A 20859-nucleotide genomic window follows, 5' to 3' on the forward strand; every position below is an offset into this window, starting at 1 on the left:
AGTAGAAGCCGAGTCCTTACAATGGCCTGCAAGGCCCCGTGGCTTTGCTGAGCTTCCCTCCCCGCCCCCCGCATTTGTCTCCTGGTCTCCTCCTTGTTCTTTACTGTACTCTAGCCACCCTCACCTCCTTTCTGGTGCCAGAGCATTCCCAGCGTGCTGCTTCCTCAGGGCCTCTGGCTCGTTAGCCCTTCTGCCTGGAATGCTCTCCCACAGGTGTTCTTGTGGTGCTCAGCCCTGGCCTTCTCTGTCTTACGTGGTCACCGTCGTGATCCCAGGACCTGGCACGTAACGGGGACTCCATAAATACATGCGGACTAAGCGAATGGATTTGAGTAGGTAGCTGAAGGCCAAAAGTCCTCGTTGGTTCAGAGTGGGCAAGTATGAGAAGGGAGAGCATACCAGGCAGGAGGGAGTTCACAGCCACAGACCCCGTGGCGGGTAGAGCATGGTTTGTTGAAATGACCAAAAGGGTGCCAGTGTGACTGGAGCACGCGGGTGGGGGCGGGGTGGAGGGAGGTGAGGACACGCAGCAGGCAGCAAGCGGGAACTGTGCTGAGGAAGGGGGGGGGGAGGAGGAGGGGGAGGAGGGAGAGGAGGAGGGGGAGGAGGAGGAGGCACGCACCGGAGGGAATGTGGGTGAAGGAGGGTGCGGGTGTTCGTGTCTCTGCTCGGAGGGGCTCAGCAGGACATGCACGTGGAAGTGCTTTGTGTGAAGGCCTGTGTGTATGTAAACTGTTTTGCCGTTGTCTCCAGAGCATCTGTGGTTGTGCCAGAAGAAAAGATGTCAGAAGCGTACAGTATTTTGCAGAGCATCCCCCAAAGACAGATTGAAGAAATGCAGCGGCAGGTAAGAGGCCAGGCAGCCCTGCTGGGGACGTGACGTGGGTGGCACGAAAGGGCGCCTTGCACGGTTGGGGTACACGTCCCAGCTGACACGCGAGCGAGGCTTGTGGCCTCCACCGTGTCGGCTGACCACACTGAAGCGAGGAGAGCAGACTCCGGTGAGTTCCACCAAATGAGGGTTGAAATAGTAACTGTCAGAGATGTGAAAACTCTCCCGAGGTAAGCCTGCCATGTTTTCAGGGTCTTGCATAGCAGTGTGTTCAGCCCGCAAAGCTGAACCTTTGGGTGGTTGTGTTCACAGCAGGTGCCACTTACAGTGACTAAGGCGGCCCTGGAAGCAAGGATGCTTCAAGGTGACGCTTCTGAGCAGCTGTTGACCAGGAGAATGTTGTCGTGTCAGCTGGCCTATGGTTCCAGCTTCCTGGTCCCAGAGGCTTCCTCACCGAGAGGCCTTCCCTGCCTCCTGGAGCGGGTGCCGTGCCCCTGCCTCACTTTCCAGTTTCTCTTCCACCTTCTGATAGTCCTTCCCCTGGGCTGCTCTCGACAGTCTGAAGCACGCCACTGGGGGCCTCAGGTGACCCTGCTTCCCTTTCTTTTCTCTTTCCAGAAAGGAATTTAGTTGGGCTGAAATGTCAAGCGAGTTAAACAAAAAAAAAAAAAAAAGAAAAAAAAAGAAAAAAGACTATCCCAAGTTGTTACTGTGCTTGTTGTTTCTGTTTCTTTTCTTTTTAATGGATTTTTAAGGTTTTTATTTTTGTCAAAATTATCTTTGTAGGAGATGCGTGGGAGCGAGGTTTGGAGGTACTCAGCATTAAGTATGCACCTGTTCCATGTACCCTCTGCTTTTGGTTTGACACCCCCACCCTGGGCAGAGAGCCTGCACGTGACCTTGTCCAGGGAATGGGTGTCAGGCCTCTGTCTGGGTGACGGCAGGGTGGTCACCTGCCAGTGGGGGGGGCGGGGTCTGGGCTTCTGACCACTTCGTAAGTACAGGTTCAGTCTGTCCTTCTGCTTTTGGCTCATCTTTGCCCCCACTTGGGGTTCCGCAGTGGCTGACCTCAGGTTTTTCTCAGCTGATTTTTCTCAGCAGCTCCCTTGGGTTTGCAGAGTCAGCTACCCTGTCTCGTTCTGCCCCTCAGCTTCCGCATTTTATTGCTGTCATCTCGTCTCTCATTTTCTTTATCTTGGAGTGATTATGACTTTGCTTTTAAAAATTTGTCTTAATTGTCGTTTTTGGGTTTTAGGAGGCAGTGAACATTAGTGGATGTGTCGAGTCTCCCCTCTTCATTAAACCAAGGGATGGCGGCATCATGCAGTAATTAGTCTGTAGGCACTGACCTTGGACTGCCTGCACTGCATGCGCACGGCTCTGCCCTTGGCCAGGGATTTGCCGTCTGTGGACCTCAGTAACCTCATCTGTAAAACACGCTGGCATTCTGCTTTGAAAACAAATCACAACTTGATTTTAGCCTCCCCGTAGTAGTTTCACAGCCCGCTCATGTCCATTTTAAGTTTCTGGGCCTCTCAGTTGTTATTTAACTACTGACCTCATCTGAGTTTAGTCAGTTAGAAAATCCATCTAGGGATCTCTAGATTCTTCATCTAAATCTCTGGTTGCTATAACTTGTATAGAAGAAAATATTCCTTTTCACAGAAGAGTCCTCTTGTCTGAGCTCCTTGTGTTTCTTTTGTGGCGTCTTGATTTATTAACACAACTGAGTATCTGCCAAATCAGATACCATCTTAAGATTCCAGTCGGAGAAGGCCGAGTAAGCACCCTGCACCGTCATGTTGGGAAAGAGAATCATTTGGTTTTAGGAGCAGAGCTCCTACGGCCAGCTTCTAGAACACTGTTATTCCGCAGAGCCTGGCTGGGGAACCGCACGTCTGAGACCAGCGCGGCGGGTTATTTCTGAGTCCGGGCTCAGACTCCTAGAACCATGGAGATGGAATGAATAGAGGTCATTTAAAATAGGGTACTTTGAGGTTATTTGGGTTCAGAGAGATATACTTGGAGTCAGAAGACTTGGGTATGAGCCCTGGCTCTGTCCTTATGAATTGTATGACAGTGGTAAGTCACCAGAGCTCCCTGGGCTTTCATTTTCTCCTTTACGAGATGATGGGATGGCTGGATTCTCTCTCATGTCCCATTTATCTGTTTAAAAACTCTGTGAACCTCGGGGCGCCTGGGTGGCGCAGTCGGTTAAGCGTCCGACTTCAGCCAGGTCACGATCTCGCGGTCCGTGAGTTCGAGCCCCGCGTCAGGCTCTGGGCTGATGGCTCAGAGCCTGGAGCCTGTTTCCGATTCTGTGTCTCCCTCTCTCTCTGCCCCTCCCCCGTTCATGCTCTGTCTCTCTCTGTCCCAAAAATAAATAAACGTTGAAAAAAAAAATTAAAAAAAAAAAAAAAACAAAACTCTGTGAACCTCTCGTCCTTAGCAAGAATGTCACTGTCCTTGACAGCATTCATGACCACGTGGCTATCTCTTCTCTGCTGTTCACCTCTAGGCCTGAGGACCAGTCACCTCCTGGGGTGGTGACTGCCCCACCTTGTGTAATTGGACAGAAAGGCAGTCTTGGCACTTTCCTGCCTCCCTTTCCAAGTCTTCCTTCTGCTTTCTGATGCCCTTCTTCTCTGCTGCTTTCAGACTTTCTAAAGCGCTCTGCTGCCGTTCCCCTGTGTAGTCCTGCTCCCCTTTCCCTAAGTATCCTGTGTTCTAAAAGTGACCTTTTTCTTCTCCCAGTCCCAGCTCCTAGATGGACTGATGTCAACTAGAAGTGAGATTATCTGGTTAAGTAATTCCCGGATAGATAGAAAGGAGGACCAGGTTCAACTACTAGAGGCCAATAGCACACCCTTTTCCCAAGTTGTGACAACCAAAAATGTCTCTAGACATTGCTAAATGTCCCATGTGGGGCAACATTGCTTTGATTGGGAACCACTGTTCTTTTGGTGGTGATGATCTCATCCCAGATTAGAGAGAGTTCCTTTGCTCTGTAGGACGCTTTGCAGGATATGTTTGTCATTTTGCCCTCTGTTTACTGTCCATCGATTTAACCTGACCTTGGCAGAAGTAGTGAAAAAATAGCACATACTTGGTGCTGGAAAGTTTTTATACCTAGTGAGTTCTCTTTAGGGGGTTCAGATTCAGATCTTTCTGTAAGATAAGTTGCATAAACTTTTAGGGGAAAACCTGTTGCCTCAGCCGTTGATTCCTTAGAGCCTCTGGTTGATAGGTCAGAATGAGCTGAGGCTGAGCAAGTCTGATTTCTTGCTCAGCAGTTGAAAACAAGCTCGAGGAGCTGCATGGACAGTTGCAGCCAGCAGAGGTCTCCATCCACTTCTAAGTGACTCCTTTTCCTTGGGACCGTTGAAATGTTTCCAAGAAATCCTAAGGTGCTTCTCACTGGCCTTGTCCTCATAGTCAGTCTCTAGAGATTTGTTCTTTCAGATGAGGAAAAATAGTGCCGAGTGTAGGGTTTTTGCTGTCTGTAGATGGAGCAGAGCTAAAGTTTCTGAACTGACCCCAACATTGTGGGATGGGATCTTGACGATGAAAATATCGCAGTGACGTTTTGTAGCTTAGAGCTCGGGATGAGGGAGGCTACAGCGTAACTGGTGGGCACAGCGGCGAAAGTCCTCATCGTGACCTGGGCATTGGGACGCACCAAGGGAGAGACATTTTGCCTGACAAGGAAAAGTGAATCTGCCTTCTGACCGTAGATATGATATCAAAGCAACCATAAAGTTAAGTACAATGCTAGAGCAAAAGGAAGTAAGGGTTAAGCTAAGGTTTGTGAAGACAAGGACCACCTCTGCCTCCACTATGTACTCCTGAAAAATGACAAGAGGGCTGGCATATGTGGCATTGGACAAGCTAGGGGCTTACAGGTTTATGTGTGTGTGTGTGTATGTGTGTGTGAGAGAGAGAGTAGTTAAAAACCAGCTCCTTCAGTTAGTAGAGGGTAAGAGTTATAACAGGATCAAGCCAACATATCAGTTGGCCTTTTGTCATCCTGTGAGCTAAATTAACTAGTTAATTTAGTGAAACACTAATTATTATTTTTTCAACGGGAGATGGTGGGAGATAATAATAAATCTGTGATCCCCACTCACAAAGGCTTGTTCTCTTGGGGCTATAGGGACATAAGCACAAAGAAAGTTGAGAAGACAGTGCGCATTTTCCAAAGTACATTAGGGGTCTGAAATGGAAGGGAGAAGTTATGGGCTGGAGTCAGGGACAGATTTATTGGGGAGGTGGCATTTGAGGTAGGCCCTAAAGATGGAGAGGCCTATCAAGCACCTTCCCTACACTGGAAGGCAGGAAGCAGTATGCAACTGAATATTTTTCTGTAGTCAGAAGAAACGTTCATATCCGCAGTGTCGCTTGAATGACAGTGGAAAAGAAAGCAATCTAGGATCTTGGAAGGCTGGGTAGACACGGGACCGTATAGTTGGAAATGTTTGTGTGGATAGGGAGGAAGGCGTAAATGGATCCCTGGTTTATCTGTTGAGTGGAGTTTCCAAACATTCTTTTATTGGTCAGTGGCTCCACCAGCACTGACCTCTAACCTCAGCCACACTAGGAGGTGGAAGTCAGGAGCCTGCTTTGCCTTTGAACTCTTCTTTGTACTCAATTGACTGGGAGCCTTTGAGGTGGCAGAAACAGTCAGCATCTTCTTTTCTCCCTGGCCTTTAAGCTTGGGTGAGTTAAAATACCAGTTTCTTTTCAGTCTGTTACACTGACCCGTCTCACTTTGCCTTCATATTTTCCTACCAAGCATAGCGAATATTCGTGCCGCTACAGAGTACTTGAAGATGTAATTGGATGATTGGGAAAAAGACAAAACACTTCCATTTAAGAAAATAAAACCCCAGGCCTGTGGCACCCTCACTGACCAGGACTATAGTTAGGTGGCCAGTGTGGCTATGACTAAGGAAAAAGCAGAAAAGAACACAGACAGAGTCCAAATGTGTGCACACCAGAGGTCACATACTTTGTCCACACGACAGCCTCTAGACCGAAGCTTGTATTTTATCCTACTTGCATGTAATTTCAGCACAGTGACTTACCCGGTTTCCATAGCCGTAGTAGCTTAGCAGTCACAAATTTGAAGGGCGCAAGGCTACAAGGGAGGGTCTGTGAGATGGGGCATCTGCCATCTAGTGTGAAGAGCAAAGACAGGAAAGCTGTTTTAACAATAGGACTCTCAGTACGTTGGATAGACGGATAGACGACAGACAGCTCCGCAGGCTTTGCCGTGTCCTGGGTGCGTCGGGGCAAGATGGCGGACTTCCTTGACTCATAGAAGTACGTGTTTGTTTGCTTTTCATATTTTGGATTTCTGACGTCCAAATGAGACCTACCATCAGTTTGAGTATGACTTTTGCTTTTTCCTCTAAAGCTGTTCTTGATGCGGTATCTTAAAATTGAGGAGACACAGAAATTGCTATTCTTGGTGATACCCTCGAATCTTTAAGTGAAGATTTGAATTTTGTTTAGCATATATATAAATATATATATATATATATATATTTTTTTTCTTTTTTAAATAGTGGCTCTTAATGTAACATACTTTATAAAGCTTTCTGTCTAGAATGTTTGTTTCTACAGACTCTTAAATACTCTTAAATACAGAGAACAAACTGATGGTTACCAGAGGGGAGGTGGGTGGGGGATGGGGTGAAATAGGTGATGGGGATCAAAGAGCGCACTTACCGGGGCGCCTGGGTGGCGCAGTCGGTTAAGCGTCCGACTTCAGCCAGGTCACGATCTCGCGGTCCGTGAGTTCGAGCCCCGCGTCGGGCTCTGGGCTGATGGCTCAGAGCCTGGAGCCTGTTTCCGATTCTGTGTCTCCCTCTCTCTCTGCCCCTCCCCCGTTCATGCTCTGTCTCTCTCTGTCCCAAAAATAAATAAAAACGTTGAAAAAAGGAAAAAAAAAAAAAAAAAAAAGAGCGCACTTACCATGCTGAGCACTGAGTAATGTAGAATTGTTGAATCACTGTATTGCACACCCGAAACTAATATAACACTGTATGTTTACTATACTGGAACTGAAATTAAAAATTTAGGGGTGCTTGGGTGGCGTAGTTAGTTAAGTGTCTGACTTCGGCTCAGATCATGATCTCGCACCTTGTGGGTTTGAGCCCCGCGTCGGGCTCTGTGCTGACAGCTCAGAGCCTGGAGCCTGCTTCGGATTCTGTGTCTCCCTCTCTCTCTGCCTCTCCGTCATTCACCCTCTGTCTGTCTCTAAAAAATAAATGAACATTAAAAAAAATCGAAAACTTAATAAAAATGAAGAAAATGAAAATGTTTTTATTTTTAAACAGTGTTTTGTGATTTACTTAAAGGCGTAAGCTCTCCAATGTCTAGAAACCTCGGCAGTGCAGTTCTCTGAAGGTTCCCTGCGCGGGTGGCTTGACCGTCCTGTCCATTGACAGTTATACAGCTGTCCGAGTCCACTTCCCCTCACTCCCCCACCGTTTACAAAGCAAACTGTTTAAACAGAGTAGTGAGATAGGCAGTCAGACAAGTAATCTGAATGTTTTAACGTGAGGAAACTGAGAATAAAGAGATGTAAAGTAATCCTCCCAAGACCGCACACCATGTGAGGGACAGACAGGGAGCATACTCTTTTGCTGCCCACAACTTTATTTAAATCGCAGAGCTGTGTGGCCTGGATTGAGGCAAAAAATCAGACGAACTTGCCAATAATTCAAGATGACTGCTTACTGGATCATCTTCTCAAAAAAGTCGTCGCCTGAGACATTTAGGACTGGATGCCTCCCTGGAAATATATTATGAAGAATATGGAAAATATTTCACTTCTGATTTCCAGAATCAATATTGTAATGTATGTCATTTTTATCCCTCCACCTGTGAAATTGAAAATTTTTTATGTACATGAACTGAACTCTCACAGCTTTTTAAAAAATGCCAGATATTCCCTGCCTCCTTTCCTCCCCCACTCCCAGGCCCCAACAAGTCACTCCAAGCTGTGTTTCCCAATCTCTGCTTTCGTACTTGCCCTGAAAAAAGCTGCTGGATTGCTTGCCCTTAAACAAAACACATTGACCTGACCCTGGAGTTCTTCCTGTGAAACAGACAACCATGGTTCTGACCCAAAGCTGGGCTTTTTGGCCCATGGGAGAGCCTTGAGGACTGAGCATGATCGCTTTGTGGGATATTTTGAATTTCACAATTTCTTTTCAATAGCACTGGACTCTCTGTGTCTGAGTTTTCCTGAATGTATAAATCCACATTGTGAAGGAGATGGGTTAATGTATGTTGTTTAAAGCAGGATAAAATAAGGACTCGTTTAATTGGAACTCTTAGGGAAGAGCATTTTTATGTGTTTCACTTCTTTCCCCCCCACTTTAGTATTAAGAACCTTATTGGAAAAAGACTTCTGCCAAGTATCTGATGGGAAGCCAAGAAAAGCATTTTAATAGAACTGTCTCAAATTTATAGTGCACTAGGGCCTGTAAATAAATTTTCCTGTCTTTAAGGTTTGCGCTGATTTGCAGTTATTTTGTATGGCTTCTGAGATTTAAATCCTCACAGTCCAGATGGAGAGACCATAAAGCTGCTTTCCTTGGCAGCCCTGGCAAACCTTGTCCGTGGGCAAACGGTAGCGAGTAACGTGCAGAACCTAGTCTGTAAATGCCTGCTTATCTTATTATGGCGCCACTTTTAATTCGTTCGGTGGCTTTTCCTAGAGCAGCACACCTACAAGTTCTCAAAATGTAGGAGAGTTAGTCTTTAATCTCATAATGCAAGCCAATCAAATAAATATGTGTTAAGCACCTGCTCTCAACATACTGCATAGGCAAATTGAGAGGGATTTTTTTTTTTTTTTTTTTAAGTAGAGGGCATGGCACAGATCCTGCCTTTAAGAAAGGCCCTGAGGTTGCTGGGGAGAGTACTTTCGGTAGTATACCCATTGAAAGGCCAGAAGTGCTGTCACTCAGTTGTGCTACGGAGAGTCAGGAATGGATCAGAGGTGAAGGGAATCCTCACAACCAGGTAGTCTCAGATAGGAAGACCGGATGCTCTGGAAGGGTACTGACCTCCGTCTGGAGATGGCTTCTATGAGAAAGACTCAGCAGATGGAGCAGAACGAGCAGGGACCTTGAATACTAGTGGCAAAGAACTTTGCAGAGAATTAGAAGGCAGGGAAGGTCAGTGACAAGTGGAGAGTAATGAAAAGATCAGTGATGGAGGGGGAAAGCAGTGTTCACTAAGGAGACTGAGAAATAGAATCAAAGAGCTGGAAGGGACCTTCAAAACGGCTCAACCTGTTCCTTGTATTTAAATTTTTTTTTTCTTAATGCTTATTTATTTTTGAGACAGAGAGAGACAGAGCATGAGTGGGGGAGGGGCAGAGAGAGAGGGAGACACAGAATCCGAAGCAGGCTCCAGGCTCCGAGCTGTCAGCACAGAGCCCCACGTAGGGCTCAAACTCGTCAACTGCAAGATCATGACCTGAGCCGAAGTCGGATGCTCAACCGACTGAGCCACTCAGGTGCCCTGTTCCTGTTCCTTGTATTTTATAAATGATAGGCTCTTGAGTTCAGGTGATCTTGAGAATGAATTGTCAGGGCTGGGGTTGAGCCTGACTGGAGCCCAGGTCTCCTGACTCCTGGTCTGATGATTTGGGGCGGGGGGCGGTGCTGGGCATTGGGTACTGCAGTATTTTCCAGACTGAGGCTCTTGATTTGTTAGGAGATCATGCAGTCAATTCATTGGGTGATGACTGGCATTTTATTTTATTTTATTTTTTTAAATGAAATAGAATAGAAAGGAAAATATCAGCATATTCCGCTGTAAAGATAAGTAGTTCCAGAAACCTCTATTTCAATTATAAATGTAGATGAGTAGTAAGTTGCAGTATAAGATGTATTTGTTTCTTAGTGTGGGTCCGAGTCCAAAAAGTTTGAAAAATGTTGGTAGTGGAAAGCACAGGGGTTTTTGAGTTGGAGAGACCCGAATTCAAATCCTAAACTGTGCCACAAATCCTAATTTGTGACTGTGGTCCAGTTACTTAACTTTCAAAGCTTCCCTTTTCTTATCTCAGACGTAGGGCTAATAACACTGTAGAGCAGTCGTGTTGATCACATGAAGTCATTAAAGCATCTGGGTTCTGGTCTGCCTGCTCCACTCTGACAGTCATTTGGGGTTGCCCTGCCTGGGTTTGTGTTTGAATATCGGAAGGAGCCTTCTGGTATGGAGTTTGGTCTTAAGGAACCACAGTGAGTTACCACCATGGATGTATTATGCATTTGCTTCTGGGCTTGGAAACTTGAAACGGAATTTATTCCTGTGGGTCTGGTGTACTTTCTACATCTTGGCATGGAAGGTGGTTCACCTCTCTGTTTTTCTGTTGGGATCAGAATGACTGATTAAAATCAGTGGTTCGCTAGCTGGCCTTAAAAAAAAAAAAAAAATCATTGGCACATTTGGATAAAGAACTATTACTTTTTCCCCTTTCTAGTGAGAGAAAATTTTACAGTGAGTCTTTTTTCCCCTCTTAAGACGTGTTTTCTGCCAAATGATGATTTTATTCATTTTTTGGACTGAAAAATCAAAAAAGAAATGAACTTAAAGAGAAAAGTCAGTATGGACGTGTGGGGGACGAACAGTTGAAGAACGTGAGTTGCTGAGTAAGAACTAAAAATAAAGGGCATTTTTATGAGAACGTAAGAGGACTGGTCAGATCTCTTTTTGAAATAGCTGTTGTCCACATCTCACTGAAAAGAGGCTGAGTTCTGTTGTATGAGTTTCCTGGTACTCTCTGCTTCTTCCTTTTTCCTCTCCTCCTCCTGCTACCCATGCCTCCCTTCCCCCATTCCTTTCTGGCCAGCTCCATCCCAGATTTAAAATCCCGCTGGAGAGTGGGGACGAGAGCTTCATCCCCCAGATGATTTGGGCCAGGGGCTAAAACACTGCCATAAATCTGCAGCTCATTTTAATGCCACGTTAAAACAGTGTGAGCGGCTGGTTTCCGTGGCCCCTGCCCTCTTTCTTTATGGGCTTCTTTGGCTCTTCTTTATAAAGAGGCCCCGCGGAGTCATTTTAAAGTTCTTATCAGTTTGCTGACAGCTATATGGGTCTTTCTGCCGAGTCCAGGAGCTCAGGCAGGCGTGTGAAACTTCTGATATTAAAACTGAAGAAAAATGCCAGGCAGGAGGGATTGGGTGGTGCAGCCATTATTCGGAGGTAAAAGACTAGTGAGATCATTAACCTTTGCAGGTCCAGAACCCTGCCGTTGGCCAGATGAATCACTTTCTTAGTTGAGGGAGGCCGGGGCAGTGAGGGCTAGGCAAGAGAGGATTTTCCAAGGGCTTTTATTTTTATCCCTTGATTAGAAAATGCCGTTCCGCTGGCAGTTTGTGCTTTCAGGCTTCAGCAAGTCAGTTGGGCAGCCCTGAAGGGCTAGGGGGAGCCAGGTTTACGATGTACTTGTTTTCTAAAGGCCGTCTCACTGGCTAGGCCTCTGCTCGCATGTCTTTGCCAGCGCCAGCTTGCTGTCTCTGTGCCCACGGCATCAGTTATCAAATTTAAAGGGACTTTCATCAGTCTGCTTTGCTGCCCCTTTTAGACCACATTGCTAACCCTCAGTAATCCTCCCAGAGTGCTTCATGGAAACGCCAGGCCCTCTATAAATGTCAGCCTGCAATGCTTGGCCCTTTTTACCCTCTCCGTTACAGAGAAATGGACTGGATGTGGCTCCTCCCTCTTCCCTACCACTTTTCCTTTCTTTCTTTTCTGGAAAACTCCCGCAGCAGACAGCTGAGGGGAAGGAAAAACCATTACCTGGAGCAAGGCCAGCAGCTTGAGGGGAGCTTCAAAATCTCTGGCATCTCCCGACCAGAATGTTTTTCCAGGCATTTCAAAAAGTGCATCCCTGCCCTCCTTCTCCTTTCAGTTTTCCAGCCTTGATTTTCAGAGCAGCTGGGGTGGGTGGAATGTGCCCTCAGGATGGACTTTATATCTGCCTGCTCTTCTAACTGAGGCACTTAGGAAGAGGTTAGTAGAAAGAAGCAAAAATCCAATGGATATATATATATATATATATATATATATATATATATATATATTTAATTGCTCTGCACCCTTTTGGCACATACACATTATTTTTCCTTTTCAAATAGTTTTCGACATGAGCAGTGTTGCAAGTGTATTCAATTTAAAATAGCCATTCAACTTGAGGTTGAGGCAAAAGCAAGAAATTCTTGTAGCAAGTTAGTCAGATTATATGGCTGTTGATCTAGGATTAATGATTTTCATTGAGCGAACAATAAAAAAATACTGGTTTCTTTTATTGCTCATGTAACTCCTGTGGGGAAAGTAATTAGTTATAAAGGCCAAACGAGCAGTAAAACAAAATATCCCAAACTCTAAAACGATAGAACTACTTTTTTATACATTTGCTGGGGACTAAATTGATACCTGGTAGTTAGTTAAGAAGTTTAATGAACTGGATATTATTGCTTATAGTATAATTATAACAGACTTACTGAAAATATTGAAGTTACCAAAGATAAGCCATATAAAAATAACTTAAGTATATTGGACATTTTCCATAAATACGTGATGATGAACAATCATTGCACGGCTTTTTCCAGGGGTCAGGATAGATGGAATGGTCCGTTTCCTCTTTGGGCATTGGTTGAAGAGCTGTATCTAGAGTTAACGTGGGTTAATCCCTTGTAATGAGTCCCCAGTATGGGACATTGCTTCAGGAAATGGCCTCTCTAATAAAAGTGTTAAATATTAATTTGTAGCCTATGTAAGAATTGTCTGACTCTTTGGGGCTGGTTGCCCACAGAGTGGGACTCTTTGTGAGGCATTTCTGAGAAATGATTGCTCATTATAGGAAACTCAGTGCAGCTTTTGTAGATTTGTTTTATACTTACTTACAAAAATATCTAGGTTTGTTTACAAAACAATGACTTGTGAGTTATCAAGGGTTGCTATGTTTGGTGAAGAATTCACTGTATTCAGGTCTTCGGTAAGGGTTCAAGTGATCCGTAAGATCTCTGTCAATATTTATAAATGTCAATATAGGTTATACATACATGCATATATGTGTATATATTCTGTCTCTCTCAGCATTGCAGAGGTTGAGAGGATTTGGTGTTGCATACTTATTTTTGGCATGGCATAATTTTTGGCTCTATAATAGCACGATGTTATAATTCCACGCTACTCTTCTTGGGAATGTGAGACAACAGTCATCTATATTTATTTCATCTCTCTTCACTTAAAGACATTTAATACCAAATCAGACCAGGATTGGTACAGAAGCAGCTCCACGTAAAGCACTTCTGGCAATACGGTTATCTCTGTCCTGTAAACTTAAGGCTAATTTGTTATGTTGAAACGCGTACTTCCCGTTTTGATAAGGGCCTTAGTAGGGCAGCAGTTCGCTTGTTATCTTTCAGATTCCAGTACTTTTCCTTGGAAGGTTTCTCTTCAGCCACGTGCAGTGCATATGTGTATTGAGGTATTTTTAACTTTCAGGTTAACTCGAGCAGGTCTTGATGATCTTCTGTATGTGTCAAAGAGCTTTGAGTTTTTGTTTTAACTATAGACCGAGGGTTGAGTTCAGCAGTAAGGCTGAACTTTGGCATTTGGCCAGAATGGAAAGACCCAGAAGTTGGCGACGCAGTGAAGGGTCTGAGTGACACAGCCAAGGATTGTGGTGCAGTGTGGGCAGGAACGGAGGACCCGAGTGGATTCCCCGGAGCCCAGAATAACCGCAAATCCGTATTCCCCCAAGTCTCTGCCTAGCGAGTTGTAGGTAGCTCTGGATATGGTGTGACAGCAAGCACGACCTTTGAGAATCTTTCTGGAGTAACCCGCAGATGGGAAACTACAGAGTAGAAAGGTTTTAACGGTCTCATCAGCTGCCGCAGTGATTTTTAACTGTGAGGCGAGGGAGGGCTCAGGATTCCCCGCCAGGATTTTCAAACTTCGCATACTTCTCTCACTCCCACTCAGTTCTTTTTTTTTTTTTAATTAAAAAAAATTTTTTTTTTTAGCGTTTATTTATTTTTGAGACTGGGAGAGACAGAGCACGAGTAGGGGAGGGGCAGAGAGAGAGGGAGACACAGAATCTGAAACAGGTCCAGGCTCTGAGCTGTCAGCATAGGGCCCGACACGGGGCTTGAACTCCCGGACCGCGAGATCATGACCCGAGCCAAAGTTGGACGCTCAACCGACTGAACCACCCAGGCGCCCCACTTCCACTCCCACTCAGTTCTTAACTGCGTTCTGGTGTCGGGTTGGGGAAGGGGGGACTGAGGACATGAATTTCTGTTGAGAGTCCCTGCTACGATGAACCTCGCCACTGTTACTCACGGGTATACATCATCCTTCAGGTGAGAAGGGTGGGGGGAAAATTGAGAGCCACTGACATAGCAGGTGTCGCTACTTCAAGCTTCGCCTCTGTTCAGAGTCGCAGCTCGGAGGCTGGACTTTGGGGTTTCCGCTCAGAGTCAACAGGGGAACTTGTCTTAGTCATCTCTAGTCAGAAGCAGCAGGCAGCTTATAGAGGACTCGTGCCTCTGGTCAGGTGGAAAAGTGAAACACAGCATTGGACCCACACTATTCTCAGTTTCTCTCTTTCTGGGAATGTGCAGGGACAGTGGAGAGGGCTCACCTGTGACCTGTCTGCTGAGTTAGTGTCCCCAGCGAAAAAAGAAGCAACCGCCAAAGAATGTCTCCTTAGTTTTCTCTAGTTGGACTGTCACCGTGTGGGAAACAGAGCAGAGGGGAGAATATCACGCTGCCATGGTGTCACGTGGTAACAGCCTCAGGGATGAAGTAAGCCTTCACATCTGCCCTCTTGGTCGCTTCGCCTATTGTGTTTGTTGTGTTTTAATTAGAGGGGGGAGCGGAGCAGTCCCTTCCAGTGTGCCTGGGTGGAGTGGGGCTTCTTTTACACTGGTCTTCTCTAGTCATACTAACTTACACTCCTGTTCTCCTGGTTTTAGCGTAGCAAACACGGGCAGTCTCACCCCAGGCAGAGTGCTGTACAAGTAGTTGGCCCATGTTGTGCTGTTATTTATTTTTTTGATGACAGATCTTGATTCAGGTTTTCCAGTCCACTTTGCAGGTATTTCATGGAAGCAGCTGCGGGGGTGAGGGGCGGGGGCAGAGTTGGCGAGCTGCTAATCACTAAAGAAGCTCCTTGATCTGACCTAGGGAGTAGTGGGATTCAGAGGCGTGGATAGCTCAGAAAACTGGGCACAGCCAAAATGAATCTCTGATCTCTAGTCTCTTTGCTGAGAAGGTTTGACCACGCACAGTTTTATTGGTCAGTGGCTCCTGCTTTAGTAACCTTTCACCTCTGTGACTCTTGGAGGTACAAGCCACTGGCCGGCCTTGCCTTTGAACTCCTCATGGCTCCTGCCACCTCAAAGGCTCCCAGTTAGAGGCTTGTGTTTTGCTTGGGATCTCTCCTCACAGCAGGGTGTCAGCAGTTGGGAAAACTGATCCACCCTTAGAACATTGATATATTTGAAGGTGATACCCCTGAGAGTTGAAACCTATGGCTTTCTGTTTCAGGAGCTGTCTGTCATATGTCAAGAAACACAAGTCAGACTACCCCTTTTTTCTTCCTGGATCCCATCTTGTTTCCCATAGGACAGGAGATCATAACATTTGAGCATTCCCTAGCCGTATTCACAGTCTTCCCCTTCCTTCAAGCTCTTTTACTCCTTTTTCTTCCGACTTGCCCCAAGTAGCATCCATTTTGAAAGAAGTTTCAAATAGCTCTAAAACGTGCAAATCATAGCCATCTTTGGTGTCTGGGATCATAATTATGCTGAAGCTGGCACGGTACAAATGTCACAGGGCTCTCACGATCTGACGAGCCCTCCTCGTGAGATGTGGCTCAGCCGCACTCTTCACTGCCGTCTTGAGTCCATCCCACCTTTTGGGGAAACTAGGTCTTTCAGGGAGACGTAGAGAGAGTGCAGATCACCCTCCCACATCTGCTTGGCCTCCAGTCGGAGGAGCAGGAGTAAAAGCTCTATTACTGAGAGGCAGACCCAGGGACCCATGGCTATGAGATGATTTCAGCATAGCTTCTTTGGCAAGAAATCAAACTTCTCACTCTGAGAATACTGAGTAGAAAACGTCTCTTCTACTCAAGATGCCTTTAGCCTAGGAGAAGGAGCAAATGATCTCTCTTGAGGTCCTCTGCTTTTCGAGAATTCAAATAGAACATTACTGATCATCTTTAGCAGAAAAGACGGTCTGGCAAAGTCTTTTTCCACGTCAGAGCAAAGGTTGAGTTTTTAGCAGAGACTTAGGCGTTGGAAAAGCCGGGCCTCATTTCCCCGCTGTCTAGTTCTGTGGTCACGAGCTTACATTTCCCAGCTGACAGCGGGAAGGGGAGAATGAACATTTACGTTAACTCCTGTGTTTGGCACTGTGTTAGGAACTTCCTTAGGAAAACCTGATGAGGTAGCTGCTGTTCTTATTTTTATAAACGAGGAAAGCAACTCTTAGAGGCTAGTGGACGGCGTGAGCTTACACGGGGTAAGTGGCAGATTTGGGATTAGAAGGAATTTGTGGCAATGTGATCGAAAGGTATGAAGTTTATTTATAAAGCTCTAATTTTCTTCGTTTAGAGCACCTTTTGAACTGTTACAGTAACCTGAAATATTTATAAAAAGCCCGCGCTGGGTGAGGTACTGTCCATGATCCAGAGCTGCTCTTGTTCTTGGGCAGCCAGCAGCCTTTTGTTTTTTCTTATTGTGTATTTCCTTTTTTTTTTTTTAATGTTTATTTATTTTTGAGAGAGAGAGAGAACATGAGTAGAGGAGGGACAGAGAGAGAGAGAGAGAGAGAGAGAGAGAGAGAGACAGAATCTGAAGCAGGCTCCAGGCTCTAAGCTGTTAGCATAGCCCCAATGTGGGGCCCGAACTCAAGGACTGAGAGATCATGACCTGAGCCAAAGTTGGATGCTCAACTGACTGAGCCACCCAGGTGCCCCTATTTACTTATTTTTTAAGAGCTAGAGAGAGAGAGAGAGAGAGAGAGAGAGAGAGAGAGAGCACGCGTGCGTGTGTGTGCTTGGGGGAGGGGCAGAGAGAGGGAGAGAGAGAATCCCAAGTAGGCTCCGCAGGATCAGTGTGGAGCCTGAATCAGGCCTTGATCTCACGAACCGTGAGATTATGACCTGAGCCTGACTGAGCCACCCAGGCGCCCCACCCAGCCAGCGGTCTTAAGGGGTGGTATGTGATGTCTGTGTTAGTTTGGTACAGCTGCCGTACCAAACCACGACAGGCTGTGCGGCTTAAACAACAGTAATTTATTTTCTCACAGTCCTAGAGGCTGGAAGCCAAGGTCAAGGTATCATCAAGGTTGTTCTCTCCTGAGCCCTCTTCCTGGCTTACAGATGGCTGTCCTCTTGCTGCTTCTTTATATGTTGTCCCTCTATGAATTTTGACGGGATACAGTTGTGTCCCTCAGTGTCTATATAAGGTACAAGAGCCAAAGCCAGTAGTTATCATTTAATTGGCTCCATTGAATTGGGTTTTGTGGAATCCACGTCTGAGGCATTTTTTTCCTAATCCCATTCTCAGCTCCTGACTACGTAAGCGGGTGGAAAGGGGGTGCGAGAGGGCGAAGAGTAACCCGCTTTCAGCGCCACCTGCACATCCACATCGTGACACTGCACATCAGGACACTGACAAGTGGACCGTGTGGCTCCACTCAGAATTTGCAAACTGCCTCTGCCCTGGACACCAGTCAGTGAGGGGGGACTTCTGTTGTGCTCTTTAAGCACAGCAGGGTGACAAGGATATTCTCAAAAGAGTTTGTTAAGCCCTATAAAAGCTCAGTTTTCATCTTGTTTTGCTGGATCAGTGGAAAGACTCATAGAAGTGAGATGGTTTTTCTCATTGAAATTTTGAATATCACAATCCATGTTTTAACTATAGAATGGAAAGGTTACAAGTGTGGGATTGTGTGCTAGGTTGAGAACTTTACGACTTTAAATTTTTTTTTTTAATGTTTTTTTATTTATTTTTGAGACAGAGAGAGACAGAGCATGAGCAAGGGAGGGGCAGAGAGAGAGAGGGAGACACAGAATCTGAAGCAGGCTCCAGGCTCTGAGCTGTCAGCACAGAGCCTGACGCAGGGCTCGAACTCACGGACTGTGAGATGATGACCTGAGCCAAAGTCGGACGCCCAACCGACTGAGCCACCCAGGCGCCCCGAGAACTTTACGACTTTAAAAGTACTTGAGAATTTTAAAAAGATTTAATAATGCAGAAAACCTCTTGTTTGTGCTAAAAGTGATTTCATTTTTCATAAAACCTGTGTCATTCAAGATGGTTGATGTGGGGGCAGGAGGAATGGAGTGTGGAAGAGGAAACAGGTGTATGAAAATAATGGATTCCCATCCCCTAAAGAGATCTTATTCATTTATCCTCCTAACCATACATGCCTACTGCTGATTGCCTCACTTAAATACGTCATCTGGATCAACCCCACCCCCACCCCATCTCATCCATGTTACATCCTGGGCATCAGAATCAGGTAGATTGTTAGTTTAGTTTAGTGGTGAATTGTAATAAAGAAGGCATTTGTTGAGCAATTGTTTTTTTTTTTTTACTTTTTTTTTTTTAATGTTTATTCTTTTTTTTGAGAGAGAGAGAGAGAAAGAGAGAGCACGTGCGAGCAAGGGAGGGGCAGAGAGAGAGGGAGACACAGAATCCGAAGCAGGCTCTAGGCTCCGGGCTGCCAGCACAGAGCCCGACGCGGGGCTGGAACTCACGGACTGCAAGATCCTGACCTGAGTCAAAGTCAGACACCCAACGGACTGACTTTGGTTTCACTATGGTTTTCAATGACAGAAACCTTATGTGCTTGTTGGCCAAGATAAGTTCATAGTCTTTAACTACATCATTTGTGTGTTTTTCAGAGCATTGGATTCTCCTTGGCTCATAGCCAGAGCACACGTTTTTCAGAAAACTAAGGACACACAGGGCTTCTAAGTTTATCTTCCGTAAAGCATGTAAATAATCTCTCCAGAAGTTTTCTCTAAGTAAACCAGTTTGCTACTACCGCACTCTTAAAGCCAGCCCCACCATGTGCATTTATTTCTAATGGGCCAGTCCTGGGAGGGAGGAGATGTCTGTATTTTATCGACTCTTTTGCTTTTTTTTCTTGTTCTCTCTGCATTGGTTTTCTGTAGCAAACTTGTTGACATTATTGGTGCACTTAACCTCTTCTATCTTGTGATCTGAGAGATGACATTTCCCATTAACGGACTCGTTTTTTTCATCAGAGCAGTGAGGCTACTTTGCAGGTGATGTGGGACCCCCTTTCCTCCTAAGAAAGAAACTCTCAGGGGAATTGTGAGCTGAGCATCAGACCTGGAGAAAGGCACAGCTGAGTACCAGTACTAGGCAGGAGAGGTGCTGGGATGGTGGTCGTATGCGCTATTTTCATCCTGTCCTTCCCACCGATGCCTAGTGTGTGACTTAGGGTAAGTCACTTGCCTTCAGATGTCTCCATTTTATCACGTTTGTTTTTATAATTTCTAGTAAGGACTAACTCTTTAACTGTGTTACAATAACCAGTGAAAGAGATCCAGGGGGAAGGTGGGTGTTAGGTTGTCTAGACAACAACTCTCTAAACGTTGCTGAGGAAACTTCCTGGTTATCCAGGAATATATATATACACACACATATATTTAAATGCCTCTCTTAAATTGGCTAAAAGCATGTAGGCATGTGGCTGGGAAAGGGAGGCTTCTGGAAAAGCTGAGCATCATGGAGGGGAGGGAATCGAGGTCATGCACTGATTCCTTTCATGAGCTACAGGAAACCACAGTGCGGCTCATGCTCCAGTGCTACTGGAGTTAAATCAGGGGGTGTAGAGAAAAGCGGGACCAGTAAACCCCCGTGAACCTTTCAGTGGCTCCTTTTTCTCATCTGTAAAATAAGGATGCTGACCTTGGGTTGTGAGGATTAAGTTAATACAGGGGAAGCACTTAAAATAGTGCCTGGCTTAAGCAACAATATTTATCAAGTTCCTGCTTTATCTGAGGTGTAGACCGGAGGGCTGGGACGCAGCAGTTAACAAAATAGGTGCGAACCTCGCCTGCGCGGTGCCTACGTTGCTCTGTGGGCAGCACGCGTTAGACGGTGAGCTGATGATCATCCTCTCGGGTTGGGAGTATTGGACACAGCGTTCAGTTCACTTACCCTTTCTCCTGGGGCATTTGCCATTCACACTGAGAGCATGTACGTCTTTTGAGACATTCTTGTATTGCTAACGGTTTATAGTTTGCTTCCTCTTGTCTCCGTTTTCTGTTTCCACCTAATTGCAGATTTTCTTCTCCCGTTCTAAACCCTATGGCGTGACTTAGAGAAAGAAAGGAATTTGGCATCTCCGGTTTTCATTTTCTTCTCTTCATCCCATGTTTTCTAGTTTTTTCTCTCTATCCTTTCTTTGATGATAACGCAGGTTTAAGCTCTTTATAGGAACCAACCATGCAACATGATGCCATGTGAGCTTGTAAAGAGCTTGTAAATGTGTATTAGCCCTTGGAAAAAACACTCTGTCTAATGAAAAACTCTGTGAACTTAGGCAAGCACCCTGTCTTCCCTTCAGAAAGTATTGCCCTGGACTTCAGCTTTCAGACCTGTTCCTTACATTTTTCTGATTACTGGGGAATCTATGCCGTGGCCATTTTCTTTGGTAACTATATGGAGAACTAACTGTATTAATTCTTTAATCACTGCCCGTAAATATAACGACTGAGACTGGAGATGAACAGAAGGAAATCTTTGCTTCGAAATAGACGAGATGCACATATGTACGGGCCTTTGGGAGTTTTCCAGCCAGCTGTGTGGCAGAGTAGGATCTGAGTATTGGTCCGTGTGCTTGCTTGTTTTCCTACCCTTTGAGTGAGTGACTCATAGTTTTGGATGTGAGAATAAGATCTAGAACTTTTTTTTTTTTAAGCTTATTTATTTTGAGAGAGA

The 20859-nt window shown here is 45.6% G+C and overlaps 1 protein-coding gene across 3 annotated transcripts in view; it reads left to right on the plus strand.

The window, feature by feature from the left end:
- Positions 1–20859, plus strand: part of EXT2 (exostosin glycosyltransferase 2) — a 147768-nt gene that overhangs the window by 32101 nt on the left and 94808 nt on the right. For all 3 annotated transcript variants that reach the window (XM_045485042.1, XM_045485041.1, XM_045485040.1), the window contains exon 7: positions 754–847. In XM_045485042.1, coding sequence (XP_045340998.1) covers positions 754–847 — 94 coding nt within the window. The remainder of the gene's footprint in view (positions 1–753; positions 848–20859) is intronic.

The sequence above is a fragment of the Leopardus geoffroyi genome, chromosome D1 (assembly GCF_018350155.1).
Source record: "Leopardus geoffroyi isolate Oge1 chromosome D1, O.geoffroyi_Oge1_pat1.0, whole genome shotgun sequence".
Lineage (NCBI taxonomy): Eukaryota > Metazoa > Chordata > Mammalia > Carnivora > Felidae > Leopardus > Leopardus geoffroyi.